Source organism: Branchiostoma belcheri, unplaced genomic scaffold, assembly GCF_001625305.1.
Source record: "Branchiostoma belcheri isolate BF01 breed outbred unplaced genomic scaffold, Haploidv18h27 scaffold275, whole genome shotgun sequence".
NCBI classification, from domain to species: domain Eukaryota; kingdom Metazoa; phylum Chordata; class Leptocardii; order Amphioxiformes; family Branchiostomatidae; genus Branchiostoma; species Branchiostoma belcheri.
The window spans coordinates 185,771-201,405 of record NW_017803882.1 but is presented as its reverse complement, the minus strand read 5'-3'; the positions used below and the strand labels follow the sequence as shown (position 1 = coordinate 201,405).

General features: G+C 38.5%; 2 protein-coding genes across 5 annotated transcripts in view; one reads left to right on the top strand and one right to left on the bottom strand.

The window, feature by feature from the left end:
* The window catches only part of LOC109472438 (baculoviral IAP repeat-containing protein 7-like), a 30,457-nt gene that overhangs the window by 6,097 nt on the left and 8,725 nt on the right, over window positions 1–15,635 (bottom strand). The window lies entirely within an intron of this gene.
* LOC109472429 lies at window positions 1,804–10,074 on the top strand. The gene is made up of 6 exons (XM_019772197.1): window positions 1,804–1,808; window positions 2,624–2,652; window positions 7,689–7,954; window positions 8,386–8,662; window positions 9,135–9,332; window positions 9,998–10,074. Exons 1-6 carry the CDS (start codon window positions 1,804–1,806, stop codon window positions 10,072–10,074), a joined length of 852 nt encoding a protein of 283 aa, XP_019627756.1.

Genomic DNA, 15,635 nt, shown 5'->3' with positions numbered 1-15,635 from the left:
CACGGGAAGTGAAAGTTTTGAACTGTCGGTTTATTTTCTTTGTGTCGCTTTTTTAAATGCAAAATCTTGCTATGCCCTAACTCGAGTTCTACTAGTCGACTGAAGAAACGGGAGTCCTCCGATTTGGGGAGCTGGGGCGAGTTCTTCTGGGTTCGATCGCGTCTCCACTGACAGGCCTTTCCACGGCCGAGGCTGCGTTCATCACGGCTACTACCGCTAGCCCAAGACACAGAACCCTTTCTCGGTGACGCATTTTCGCCCTTAGTGCCCGCAGGTTACGTTCTCTTCCACGCTTGTACACCATTTTCTATACAAAGGTACAAAAACAACAGCGATTTTTGACCCCGACCTATGACCTTTTTGCGCCCCTAGCGGTATACATTTGAAACGCAAGCCAATTAGCGGTAAACCGTTTCGACGGCGGGTGCAAGTTTTCAAGTCTCCTGCAGGCAATATAGAATTGAAACTGGGTTCACAAGAACCAGCCTTCTCACAAAAATTTTCATGCAAAGACGAACTTGCAACTTGGTAATTAAAAATCTAACCAGGTCGTCACCTTAATTGAAGTATCATAACTATGGTTCAACTTTCCAACAAGGGTCTTCAAAAGGATCAGTCTTGTTTGTTACCCCTGCCCTGTTATATTTCTTTTGCTTTTACAAGAAAGCTGAAAAAAGAATGGTATAATTTATCATAATCATATCACATCCTTGCATGATCAAAATGGACCAACACAAGACTGTCATATTCAGTCAGTTGTAAACATTAACAAATGCAAAACAAACACAAAGTAGACTCTGAAATTGACTGACAGTTGAGTCCAAAGTTGTCTGACAACTATTGACTTCATTCTGAAAACTGCAGTTTGGCTGTCGGTTGGAAGGTGGCGCTTTTACACTTTGTGTACTGCAAACCAAAGATGTACATGTCTATACATGCAGAAAACTACAACTATATCACTATCATTACTGAATAAGTAACCACATTATAAGAATTTTTTCCAGGAGCAGGTTTCAGAAGATGATTTGTCAGCAATGTCCTACTCAGCACTTTTAACTACACAGAGATTTTCTATGTACAACACTGCTTGACAAGCAATAATCAATAAAAATGGCTTGTTTCCTTTCAGATTGCTACCACTGGTAAGTGGCTATTTTCCATTGAAAATTTTGACTTTCACCATTACTAGGCCACACCAATTTAATTTGTTGCTTCTCGGATTTTTCCAGAAAAAAATATGGACCGACAGGTCGAAATAAAAATTAAAAAAATAGGCAAAGGCAGTGCCCATGATAGCCGGAAATGTTACGATAAGAGCCATGAAGTCAACATACCAGGCTGGTTTATAATTCAAACACTAAATTTTGAACTTTTAATGAAACCACCGCATTGTTTCATGTAAAAACTAGGAAGAAAAGGACTTTCTTCAACCAATGGGGCCAAAATATGTCTTTCATTTAGCATTTTGGAGTTGATTCAGAACCTAAAATCTTTTTTTTTTTTCAAATCAGATCAAAATGGACAGGCGAATCCGAGAAGCAACAAATTAAATTGGTGTGGCCTTACATGTACCTTTTGAAGTATGTAGTATTGAAATACTAGACAACATTGTTGAAGAGTTTCATCAGTCACGTGTAAAGAATTTAAGAATGTTCTACTAACTAGTGACAACATAATGTTATGTATAGTCTATGATAGAATCATAGTTAAGTTGACTCAGTAATCATATGGTAAGTCTGTACTAAGCAAAAGTTGTAATTGAAAATTATGCACACAAAGCATAATCCTTACTGTCTTGATGACATGGGGTATCACACTTGAGTTTGAAAAATATAACGATGCTAGTTCGGTTTCTAAGAATTTCATGACACGGAAGTATGAAATTGATCATCATGTTCGTATGGTGTAATGCCTAGTTATTCTGTATGTCAGATCAATAGCACACTCAAGGCTAATTATAGCCTGCCAGTTATAAGCTAGCATGTATGGATCAGGGTCTACATTGTAACTAAAGGGTGAGGGAGTGGGATGGGACTGGGGTATAATTTAATTGGGGTCCTGTGTTGGCCATGTAGCAGAACTGGGCCTGTAAACAGCCAGGTGGCACCAAGCTAATCAGAATACTAACTGACTCATTCCGATGGGTCCGGACCTTTTGGAGTAACGGTTTGAGCATTACTCCGGCGCCCGGAGAGCACGGGTTCGATTCCCGGCCGAGTAGCCTCTGTTTCTACTTGCCCCCGAGTGTTTCAACTATATTCGCGGTAGAAAAAGTTCGCGGTTTGAGAAAAACAGTGGATGTTCGCGGAATTATTTGTTCGCAGTAATGATAAATTTGCAGTACAGGAATGACTGGGAAAACCACACATATAAATAATTATTGATTTACAGTACCGCAATATTAAGTTTGGACTACAATTTGGGGTTATGGCATGCGCAATGCAATAGTAGCATCTACCCAGGTCCGGACACTGCTGGAAAAGAGTCGCATTGTCCTTGTCGGATGGGATCATGTAATTAAAAGTCAAACCATCCCAGGCCAGATTTGTACAGAGAGTACTAAGAGTGGAAATAATTTAACTATTAGTGTGTTAAATGTTAAACTTTTTGATTGCCTTTTCAGGACCAAGCGGGAGAACGTGATCTTCGCCGGTGTGTGGTTTGGCGCCTTAAAACCCAAGATGGTGGCCTTCATGGAACCGTTCGCAAGATCTCTTCGGGATCTCCAGATTGTAATTTTTCAGGCTGTAATTTTTCATGTATTTTTCATCTTCACGAAAAACAAACTGATCAAATGATAAAATATGAATAAGGACATCTCAGTAATTTGAATGGTTACAAAGAGTAATTGATGTTTCTCAATCGTTCTTCTTCAGTACATGATTTTTAGTTTAATCACATAAAGCTTGTAAACTCAATAGTAAAATATATAAAAAACTGATAGACATGATTGAGTGTAAGGATCAAACAATGATGGCACCACTCAAATATTGATGATTAACTTACTTTTTGCACAGTGATAGTACTTGACACATGTTAACCCCTCAAAAGAGTTTTCCCCAAAAGTAGGTCACATTTTGTACAATGTACATGTAGAAAATTAATGAAAATGAAAATTTGTGTTTTGGTTAATTGCCAACGTAGGATGTTTTTCTAAATCTATTTTTGGCAGAAGTACCAGTAACCAACCCTTCAGTACTGTCAAATCAATGCTTGTTGTAGCAGCTGTGGGCTACTACTAGTGTTTCATTACAACTGTGTACACAATGTACATGTCCCCAAAAGTAGGCCAAATTTCGTTTCGCCACTGAACAAAGCTTTGAAGCTCTCCAAATGTCAAAATACAATGCAGTACGATATTATTTTGATGCATTATCTTTATCAAAAGCACAGTAACCCTGTGTTTCATGAGTCTATCAAATTGACTCTTGATGTAGAGGCTGCGGTCTTGTTTTGTACACACAGAAGACAACACAGTGTATACTCAGTATCAGCCATTCCATATCACCTATTAGCTGACCATTGAAATACATGTACCTCCCATGTAGATGGACTGTGCTACAGGAAGACTTATATAATAAGAATTTAAGATAATACTAGAAAGGCCGACATTTGCTTTGGAGCAAATACAGCAATGGCTTCACCACATTTTACGACATGGCAGGGAAAGAATGAGAAACACAAGGGAAAACGTTTACATTGATATAACTATAGTATGAAGTAATATACAACTAAGACTACAACAGTTGGATAGCTATTCCCTACATTATTGGTTAGGATTTTTAATTGCATAATGCAAACTGTTGATTTTCAAGAAAAAAAGAAGTGTTCATGCCCCGCATTCCAATGCTGGAGCAGGAAAGCTTGAAATACCTACCAAAACACTTGAATACAGACATACTGTCAGTATGGAATGGATCTGAGCAGGTATTAATTAAGTTAAGCCTGTTAAATTCCAACAGCCAATCAGCAAGGATAATAGAGGAAAGCTGCATGCCTATTGGTTGATGCCCTGCATTCCATTGTGATGACTCATGCCCAAATGTGGTAACACTGCACACTAACTCAGTAATACATTTGCTATAACATAGAAAAAAAACTCAAATAAAACCATTCTAAAAGCCTGTATCACAAAAATTTAAAAAACGCCTAGGGGTATTTGCCCACTGTACCTCCATACCAAATTTCAGGACCTTAGGCCCTAAAATGAAGAAGCTGAATCCATTTAAACTAGAAAGGCCAATATTTGCTTTGGAGCAAATACAGCGATGGGTTCACCACATTTTACGACATGGCAGGGAAAGAATGGGAAACACAAGGGAAAACAATGATTTACATTGATATAACTATAATATGAAGTAAAATACAACTAAAACAACAGTTGGATAGCTATTCCCTACTTTATTGGTTAGGATTTTTAATTGCATAATGCAAACTGTTGATTTTCAAAATAAAAAAAAAAAATGTCCATGCCCGGCATTCCAATGCTGGAGCAGGAAAGCTTGAAATACCTACCAAAAAGACATACTGTCAGTATGGAAATGCTTCTGTGCAGGTGTTAATCAAGTTAAATCCCAACAGCCAATCAGCAAGAAGTATAGAGGAAAGCTGCATGCCTGTTGGTTGATGCCCTGCATTCCATTGTGATGACTCATGCCCAAACGTGGTAAACAAGGCACACTAACACAGTAATACATTAGCTATAACACAGCCAAAAAACTCAAATAAAACCATTCTAAAAGCCTGTATCACAATAATTTAAAAAACGCCTAGGGGTATTTGCCCACTGTACCTCCATACCAAATTTCAGGACCTTGGGCCCTAAAATGAAGAAGCTGAATCCATTTAAAAAATGGCAGGAGAAGAAGAAGGAGAAGAAACATCAGAAAAAGCAATATGGGGTGTGGTGAACCCATAAATAGAACTACAGGCTATGATAATAGAAGTAAGGCCACACCAATTTAATTTGTGGGTTCTCTTTTTTTTCCAAAAAAATACGAAGCTACAGTACAGGGCGGAAAAAAAACAGGCCATAATTTGCGCAACACCCCATGATAGCCCGAAATGTTACAATGAAGTCAACATACTTAGGCTGGGTTACAACGAATTTTGAACTTTTAATGAAACCACGTATTGATAGATGGAAAACTTTTAAATTAACAACTACATGTAGGAAGACATGGACTTTCTTCAGCCACTGGGGCCAAAATATCAAGCCCTTCGGAGTTGATTCAAAACCCAAAATCTTCCATGATTCAAAACCCAAAATCTTCCAATTTTTTTTTTCAAAGCAGAAAAAAATTAAGAGGTGAATCCGAGAACCAACAAATTAAATTGGTATGGCCTAAGACTATAGTAGAACTAAGTAGACTACATTTTTCATGTAGAGACCAATGGCACATTCTGGCTGTACTCATTTATCAATGGCTCTTCAGCATGCACATTGAATATGTTACTTATCATTTCAAACATGGTTCTGCCCCATATATTATATTGAAGATCAACCATTATTTGCACAATTTTAGTTCAGGTACAGGTACATTACCTCAAACCTAACATTTGTACCTGAACCTAAATAAAAACACAGTGTTGTATTTTATTTATGTCATACCCACCTGAGAAAAAACACATTTCAATGAAAAAGTGTGCAAAAAGTTTGGTGTATCTAAACAACGACACAAAGTTTAACGACATCCGAATCTGGTGTACAAGTTTTCTAAACGCATTCAAATTATTCTATGGAGCATTTGGAACCCTGTGTGAATGGAAGTTCCCCGTGTGAATAGAACCCCGGGTCATACTGCTAGTTATTACACGGGCCAGAACACCCCTATTGAACGTTATTGGGGCCCAGGTATGACATAAATAATAATAACACAGCACGGTGTATTCCGTATAACCCGAGTTACCAGTCCAACCACGGTGTCGGGTCGCCCGAAGGACGGAGGGATATCCGACTCGCTGGAGGGCTGGGACCGGAGTTTTGAAAGCAGCGCACTTTGCGCACGCAAAACGCGGTCGAATTATTCTATGGGACATTTGGAAGCCCATGTGATAACTAGAATAGAACCCCGGGCTGTAACGCTAGTTATCACGCAGGCCGGAACAGCCCTATCAAATGTTATCACGGCCCAGGTATGACATGACATTATATCACTGAGATAGTTACACAGTTCTTAAATGTATGCCTGTCCTTGAGGGAAAAATTATGATTTGGGTTATTTTTGTATGTCCGATATTTTTCATATTTAGATGCTCTCCATTTCTTGAGCGCAAGTACGACCCCCCCCCCCCTTGAACAATATGGGCATCAGATGTACTGTGAAATCTTGTTTTTGATGCACGTTCAGTCTCACCTATGTATGTTTCTCTGCATTACACGTCAAAGGCCTTTATTTGTTTTACCTAAAGGTGTTACACCAGGGCTGCTTGACCAGATGAGATCCTGATCTTTAGTTGATCCCAAACTATAGAAATCCCAACAGTACTAGTATCCCTTATTAGACACAGTAATAACTGTTGGGCAAGAAGATGGCTCACTTCAAACATAATTTAGAGGAAGAAAACTCACATGGACCATAGTATTTGAACTTAATAAGACATAGGAAAAAAATTGTGTTTCCTTTTTCCCGACCGACCCTAGAAAAAACTGCCGACCCTAGACTTTTTTCTATTCAAAAAAAGAAAACTGCTTGTCCTGGCTAGTGAAGGATGCATATCAACAGATTTGTAACCATCATGTAAAAAACATCATGTAAAAAAACTTGGACATTGAAAATATAAGTGTCCTCATGTAACTTTTACTTAGTGTTAAAGTGTATATATTGGATCAGTAGCCTAAACAAAAATAAAAAAAGATAATCCCTACCTATTGACCCTAATTTTTTCAGGCCTAAAACAGGAAATGCAACATTTTTTTCCTTGGCCTCATCATTCATCAAATCTTTAATGTAGCTGTTATCAAAACATTACTCCATGGAGCTGGTATCATCATCACAGACAGTAAAGACAATTAAAAAGAAGAATCATGTTATTCAGTCCTGAGTCATATTGACATAAGGGGTGTGTTTATTGGGGGCGTGTCACAGTTTATCTGACCTGCTACTACGTTTTTCTTCATGACAAGGTTGATCATGAGTCATCTGAAAATGTAGTTCGAGTGTAATTTTAAAGTTCAGCTAATATTTCATAGAAAATGAAAGCTATTTTGAAGGGTTGCCTTTGTGTGTCAAGCACTTGACTGCAAAATATGAGCCTAATTGATTTTTTGTCCAGACTTGAGTGTGTTTTTGGACCAACTACATTTGTACATGACATTGTATATGCTATGTCAAATCTTAACATACATGTAAGTGAGTAGATTTACATTTTGTAACTGGTTTTAATTGTGTGCTAACCTAATAAAGGATGGCATCCTAGTTTAGGGCATATAAATCTAGCTCCAAAGATTCCCAACTTTGGATACATGTATATGAGTCAAGGTAGCAGTACAAGGCGAAGAATACAGGAGACCCAGTTAACTACAACTGTGTAGAATCGGGCACCCAGGCTATCGATGACCCGAAGGTGCAGAGAGATGACCTATAAATAAAGGTTCAGTTACCTGCTTGTACAAAATGTATTTATAAGACTCCAAATTTAAAATTCACACATTAGATACCTAACTTTCATTTCATTTTTCATTTTAGGTATTGAGGTCCAACCACCGGACGAAGAAAGTTACAAGAGCAAGGTGTTTTTGATCGCTTGCACTGCTGATCTGCAGGCGAAAGCCCTTGTCATGAACATGAAGCAGCACAATGGTAAATGTGGCTGCCCTAAGTGCAAGCAGCCAGGCACCCACATTGGACACAAACAACAATGGCCATATCAAGTGCACGACCCAAAGGGACCAAGGCGCACCCATGAAGAAACGAAAGCTCATGCTGCAGCTGCTTCAGACACTGGCAAAGATGTAAGAAATGTATACTTTTCATTTTTGTGAATTGCATTTTGCAATGCCGAAAAGGAATATTTTGGAAAGAGTCCATTCTTGAATGGACTGAGGATAGTCCATATTTGGGCAGAGATGATAAATTTTACCTGCCAGGCATTGTCACTGTAAGAGTCCATTGTTGCTGGAGGTGATTAAATTTTGAAAATTTATATTGGACTGGGGTGAAGATGAAAAGTTCATTTTGGAAATTATTTTCCAAGGGGCCATTTTTGCATGAGGGGATTTAATGGAAAGCCCAGTTAATTTGGACCAAGATGATTTTACAATTACAGGGACCTTGGGACAGTCTTTATTGTAGAAGGAATGATAGGGATTTTACTATGCCGTATTTGAGTATCTGTTAGATTATTCATGCCATTAAATACACATTTTTTTCCTTTCATCAACAGGTATGTGGGATTAAAAACCCATCATCATGGCTAACAGCGGTGCCACACTTTGACATAGTGGAAGGCATGGCAATCGACTACATGCATGGAGCGTTGCTGGGTGTGGCAAAACGTATGATATCATATTGGTTTTCGGAAACTTCAACCAACAAACACAAAGATTGGTACTGTGGCAATTCAAAACACGAAATTGACTACATGCTGGAGAATATCAAGCCACCGATGGAAATTCACCGTAGACCCAGGAGCATCACTGGACATCTTCAACATTGGAAAGGTATTCAGAAATTTATCTGCACGTAAAAATAAAGTTTCATTGCCCCATAGTATTTCAGTTTTGGGATGATTTTTTTTTTCAGAAACATCTAGAAGTAAAGCTGGAAATTCGTTCTTAAAAAGCAGTCTATTAGATAGGATTACTTGTGTGTATAGTTTTTTGCTTTACTCATGATAAATGGAATCAATGTCCTGCCAATGTACAAACTCAGATCAAAGGACTAGACTGGATGAATTCTCTGAAGTCAGATGTCTCAGATGCATGACCACTCAGTATGATAATCTTTATTCAAATCAGTCCATGATGAAAGATAATGAAAATGCTATGATTGTAATTGTCCAACTCTTTTGGAAATTTATCCAGTTGTGTGATTTGTTACTTATGTTATGTGTGAGTTTTCTCTTTTCAGGTCCCCCGGAATAACTGAACTGGTTGCTTCATTAATCATGTTTTGCCCATTTTGTTGTTCCAGCCTCGAAGTTTCGTGCATGGCTACTCTATTACTCGCTGCCAATCATGGTGCACTTCCTGGATCCTAAGTACTACGAGCATTATGCCCTGTTTGTGATGGCCCAACATATCCTTCTGCAACAGTCCATTACTGAGGATGACGTGGACAGGGCTGAACAGCTCCTCCTGCAGTTTGTAAGCCAGTTCGAAAGTCTGTATGGTATGTATTTATCAACAAGAATCATTCTAAGCAACAATGGTACACATGGTACATTATTACCTTCGCCGAGAAGGTTATGTTCTCAGTAGTGTTTGTCCGTTTGTTTGTTTGTTTGTGAACAGCATAACTCAAGAAGGTTTGTATGCATTATCATGAAACTTGGTAGGTGGGTAGGATTTTGATGAGACCTAGAAATGATTAGATTTTGGGCCTTCTGGTGGCTTGTTATGGTACTGCAGTAGAACTTCCGGTTTTGATATCTCATGATCTTTACATGGACATGCTGGGGTGATGAAATTTGGGATAGCTCCTGGGCTGGGGAAGAAGTGACATGAGTTTGGGACCCCTAGTGGCTTGCCCTGGAACTGCAGGGGCGTTTGTTGAAAAATATTCAAAGGAGGATAACTCAAGAACCACTTGATGGATCATCGTGATTTTGGGGATGCTTGTCATTATCATGTGACAATGGACCATTTGCATTTGAATATTATCTCAAATGACCGCACAAAAAGGACAAGCCCTTAAAAAGGGCCTCTGAAGCACATTTACACATCTATTCTAAGGTAGGAAGTAAAAAAATCAGTAAATTTCAATGTTAACTTCATTGTATTGAAATTGTAAAAATTCTTTTGTTTGATTCCTCTTTATTTCTTTTGATCCTACAGGAGTTCAGGAGGTTGTCTGCAATGTGCACAGCCTTGTGCACTATGCCGACAATGTGCGTGAACTGGGACCTTTATAGTCCCATTCATGTTTCTTTTTTGAAGATCTGAATGGGCAGCTTACCCATCTCATCCATGGGACTAATGGTGTTGTTGATCAGGTCAGTGTCATAAAATGTAGGATTGATTTTATGCAAAAAATATGCAATTAGAATCCAGACTGTACATGTACATGTTGCATTAAGACATGAGATATGGATGAACAAAAGAATTGTACATGTAACTTGTGAACTCATTACATTTGAAACATAGGGTTGTAAACCTTGTCTGGATATGAATGCAGGAGATAAAGTATTCCACTGAATTGCTAACATCAAGTCATTGCTTTTATTACAATATCATTCTCTTCATCATTCTGTTCACAGCTGATGAGGGCAGTGGCTATAATCCAAAAGTTCCTGGAAGTGAGCCGAACATGTTTCAGGCCCGAGACACCTGCCCGAGACTTCTTTAACAAAATCTGGAAACAAACAAGTCCCGAAGAAAAGTCAGCCTGTTATAACTTTTGATTGTATGTGCCCTTTCTTTAATTTACTGGCAAAGATATCATATACATATTAGTATAAGTTAAATTAGTTGAATTATTAGTTAAATTGATTAATTGCCTGCCTAATCAAAACAAATCTGTCACGTTGAAGACTCTACTCGTGCATTTTGTAGCTCTTTGGGATAAGTAAGTGCTGTCATAACTATCATCATCATATTAACTACATTGCAAAGTATATGATGTTCCATTACATGCATGCTTCAAAGATGCATTTTCTGTTCAATCGCCAAATATCCCCTAAAACAAAAGAGAATGTGCTTTAGTGTGATCACTGTGATGTATTTGTTGATGTTTGACTTGAAAATAATGGAGTAACAATAAAAAATGTTTCAATTCTTGCAGGTCCAACTACCATCAGATAGCAGCCAGCTGTTATGCGGTGGGGAGCCTGAAGAAAGACAACAAAGACCAGAGTGGACTACTGAAGATGGCCCATTATGAAGCCATCATGCGTGCAACACAGTAACCATTAGGAGACTTGTGTGTATATGACAGGTTAGGATAGCTTTCAAATTGATTCTTTATATGAAGTGCAGATGTTACAGCCCTTCCCCCCTCCCTTTTCCCTATTAAACTTTGAAAGATGAGATACTATTGAGATTGCATGCATTTAGAATGTGGTTGTGAGATGTACATGAACACAATCAGGGATTTTCAGTTTAGGCCTGCAACATTACAGCATACATCATGAGATAAAGTACATTGAAGACAGGATCATCCAGTCAGATGTTCAAAGTGAGAGCAACCTCAATTCTGAAAACATTTACCCAGGTACACACTGACACCATCTAATCAGTGCAGGAATAAAAGGTCCATCTATGGTCACGGAAATATAGCCACTGTATAGAACGTCATGTACATGTAGACCAACTACATGTGCAGAGACATTACAGTGCAATTATCTGTTTTGCAAAAGAAATCTGATCATGAAAATTTGTCAACAGAAATTTGAAGAGAGTTACATGTAGTCCATCCTGTATTGATCTTTTCCTTTGTTTTTTTGTGGCACAAAAATAGTGCATATACATTTTGTAGCATATGTATTTGGCACATGACTGATTGTACATGCTTTTTTTCTGTCCTACAGAATGCAGATCAGAGGGAGCATGTACCACTCGAAGGCTTACCAACGTGTGTACAGACACAATTCTTTCACTGTTGTGTATGCGGGGAAGATAAGAGAGTTGGAGAAGTGCTCTGCTATGTACAACACTCTTCTAAATCGTGTTCTTGTGTGGACAAATGCCAGTGCCCACCACTAGCACGGCACTACGCCATCATAGAAGTCTTCCAGGCTGTTCCCGCAGGCGAAAACCAAAATGACATCACCCTACAGTCTGTCCCACACATAAACAAATATTCTCACTCCAACATGTTTGAAGCTGTAACCCTGAACAGTATTATCACTAAAGTAGTTCCAATAGCCATTGATGATGTCATTTACACTGCAGAACTCCCCAATAACCTTGAGAAAGAATAGATCTTTTTTTTTTATTTTTTATATTGGTTGCGTAAAGTAGTGTCTTTTGATTTAGTGTCACTTACGAAACTGAAGAAACTATTCACACCTATTGTTAAGGCCACACCAATTTAATTTGTTGCTTCTCGGATTCGCCTGTCCATTTTTTTCTGATTTGCAAGGAAAAAAAATTTAAGGTTCTGAATCAATAAAAAATGCTCAATGAATAATATTAGACATATTTTGTCCCCAATGGTTGAAGAAAGTCTTTTTCTTCCTAGTTTTTCCATGTAACAATGCATTGGTTTCATTAAAAGTTCAAAATTTATTGTTTGAATTATAAACCAGCCTGGCTGACTTTCATTTCTGGCTATCATGGGGTGCCTTGGCCTGTATGTATGCATCACATTATATCAGTGTGCCAGGTGTTTTACATGTAGTACCTCAGGCCATATCAATTTAATAAATTGATTCTCGGATTCGCCTCACTTTCCTGATTTGTAAAAGAAAGGACTCAGATAATGAGTCAACTCCAAAATTCTCATATTTTGGCCCCAATGTTTGAAGAGTCCTTGTCTTCATAGTTGTTACTGTAACAGTTTTTTTGTCTATTTATAAATGCAGTTGTTCATGGCAGAGCACTTCTCCAACTCTCTAAAGGTTCAAAATTTGTTGCTTGTATTATAAGCCTAATATGTTGACTGTATGGCTCCTATTGTTAGCACTTTGGGCTACTTTCTATTTTTAAAATCATAATTGTAATAATTACATGACTTACCTTCAATTTCTTTAACATGACTTTTTCTATATTGTAAAGCAACTAAGATATATCAAGTTGCCAAGATTTGTAACACTTACTGTGTTTTAAAATACTGGAATGACCTACATGTATATCTACATGTAAGAATCATGTTTTGGTGAAATTGGATGTTTGTTTGGTATGTACATGTACATTCAATGAGTTTATATACCATCCTTGGTGCATTGTAGATAAGGTCTTTGCTGTAAAGTGGCTGTTAGTTAATATCATAGATAGATGGTTGTATAAAAGATGTGTCTTTAATTTCACTAACATACAGTCTGTACATGTATAACTTTTTTTTATATTGTAACTAAGGTAACTTAAATATGTCAAGTTGGAAAAAAACTAGTAGACACTTACTGTAAAGTGGTGTTTTAAAATACTGGACTTACCTATATCTATATGTATCATGTTTTGATGAAATCGGATGTTCTTTATTAAAACAATGCAATGGTTTGTACATTCAAGGAGTTAATATACATGTAGCATCCTTGGTACATTTCATGTACATTGTAGATAAGGTCTTGTTGTAAAGTCGCTGTTAGTTATAAAAGATAGATGTTGTATAAAAGATTATGTGTTAGCAAATCCTAGTGAACCTGTGGGTCACATCATGTATACCCATTCAATTCAAAGAAGGATTTTATGATATCAGACTGTTGATCTGCTTGCTCACCAGTACCACAGAGATCAGAACCTAACTTCAAGATTCCAGGTTGTGACAAGCCTAGGGATGAATGTGTGACTGAACACTGGTGTTTTAGATCTGATAAGGGTTAACATACATTGTATTTGACTTCTTGTGGATCTAGTGGGAAATGAAACATTTCTCCACAACAGTCCTTGACGTGACAATTAACATTATGTCGCATACCTACGTGAACGGTAACATCCGAATGTCCAAAAAGTCTTTTCTTGTACATTGTACTAGGTAAGCATATGAGGTCCTAGAATGAATTTGATTTGGCGTTGCACAGCTTCAACTTGAGATATACATGTAAGTAGTCAGATGGAGTCTTCATGCTTTTGTGATGTTTTATTATTTAATACCTGGACAGACCGGTCAGGAACAGGCCAAAATTACTCCAACTTTACATGTCTTGAAGAAATGAAGAAAAATCTAATTTTGTTAGTTTTTCACTTGGACATCACTGTAAGTTCTATCTCTAAAGCTGTTACACAGCACATTATGCAGATACAGTGGGGTGTGTAAGAGGGCTACCTCTTCTACAGACCTTTTTAAGGAACTTGGGTGTTTGTCTGAAAGACATAACTCTCCATTGACGAGTTGTTGTTTTTTTATATAGTTTTGATTTTTAAAATTCTCAAAACACACAATACAGTATGTGTTTTGTAACTGTACTATAGTATAAGATAGTTTCTGCGAACTTCATACACTAAAAAATTCATTTTCCCTCTCGCTGTGAAATAAAACCAACACGAAATTAAAGTACATACAGTATGTCTTGTCATTAGTTTATTATTATATATAACTAATGCCTCTGACCATCAGTTGCAAGATTCATTGTGTTGCAAGGGGCCCCCAAGGGGGGGGTCCCGACAACGCTCTACGCTAAATTTTGAGAGCCGGCTACGTATTACGCTGAATTCCGGACGCCTCTCTACGCTCTACGCTAAATTCGAAAGATTCCGAACGCACTATGCAGAACTCAATCACCTAGCAACTGCATGTTTGCGTGAAAACCTTTTGATTTATCATATGTAGAGGTGACATAACTTGAATTAAAAGTAGTAACCGGCGGTCACTTCCTTATACATTGAAAGTATAGAATACAAAACAGGGTATTCAGTATTACCGCAGGCACCAACTTGACCGCGAGTCGATCGCCCGAAGATCGGAGGGTGATCCGTGAATGGAGGCAACATGGCCGTAGCCAGGATTTTGAAGGGGGGGACTAACGAGCGCCGAAGGCGCGAGGTTCCTAGGGGGGTCCGGGGGCATGCTCCCCCGGGAAATTTTGAAAAATGAAGCTTCTGAAATGGCATTTCCTGCGTTTTTAGAGGGTTTCAAAGAAAAAAATCAAAGCTAACTTTTTCAATGACAAAGTGAACCGTTTTCCTACGACGGATTCCAGCCTTGCTGGTTACACGAATCAGTCCGTCTTTTAAAGAAAAGTCTCGGACCTTTAGATAAAAAGTGGACCAAAAAGTGGACCTTTGAGCCTTGTGGGGTTGTTGTCCGAAGGTAGAAAAGGCCGCAAACAATACAGCGTAATTTGTCAAAACGACTCAGCTGCCGATTGCTGACGGTTACCCATCACCCGCACAATGACGGGGATGACATTGCTCTTTTCGGGAGTGTCCTCCATTACCCTGGCCATTGATCAGCAATGATGTTCCCGCTAAGAAACGTCTTGAGGGCCCTTGGGCCTTACAAGTCATGTGGTTCTAAGGCCTTCTACCCTATTCATCTGTGGCCATCTGTGGCGTTTGGCCAATGGTCCTAGTGTACGTCACCGATGGTAAGGTCAATCTCATACCCAGCGCACTGTGGGATCATTCCCATGTGTTGCCTTGCTCTTGCGTATCGCTCTGGGAACAAGTCTAGTGGATTGTTCGATTGTATAGAAGGGGGTAGAGCAAGAAAGACCTAGAGCGCCGCGACAACTCGGAACTTGCTAGGCCTCGAGTTCCCGTTTGCGGCCTGGATTACGCTCTACGCACAATTAATCAATTACGCTTTACGGTTAATTCCCGATAGCTACAACGCATTACGTAGAATTAAAACGGCGAATTACGCTCTACGCCAAAT

What these genes read in the sequence shown, in the direction of transcription:
- LOC109472429 (XM_019772197.1), top strand. An exon ending in GGAGAACGTGATCTTCGCCG is followed by an intron (nt 2,653 to 7,688) that starts GTGTGTGGTTTG and finishes TTTTCATTTTAG; the next exon opens with GTATTGAGGTCCAACCACCG. An exon ending in CCAGTTCGAAAGTCTGTATG is followed by an intron (nt 9,333 to 9,997) that starts GTATGTATTTAT and finishes TTGATCCTACAG; the next exon opens with GAGTTCAGGAGGTTGTCTGC.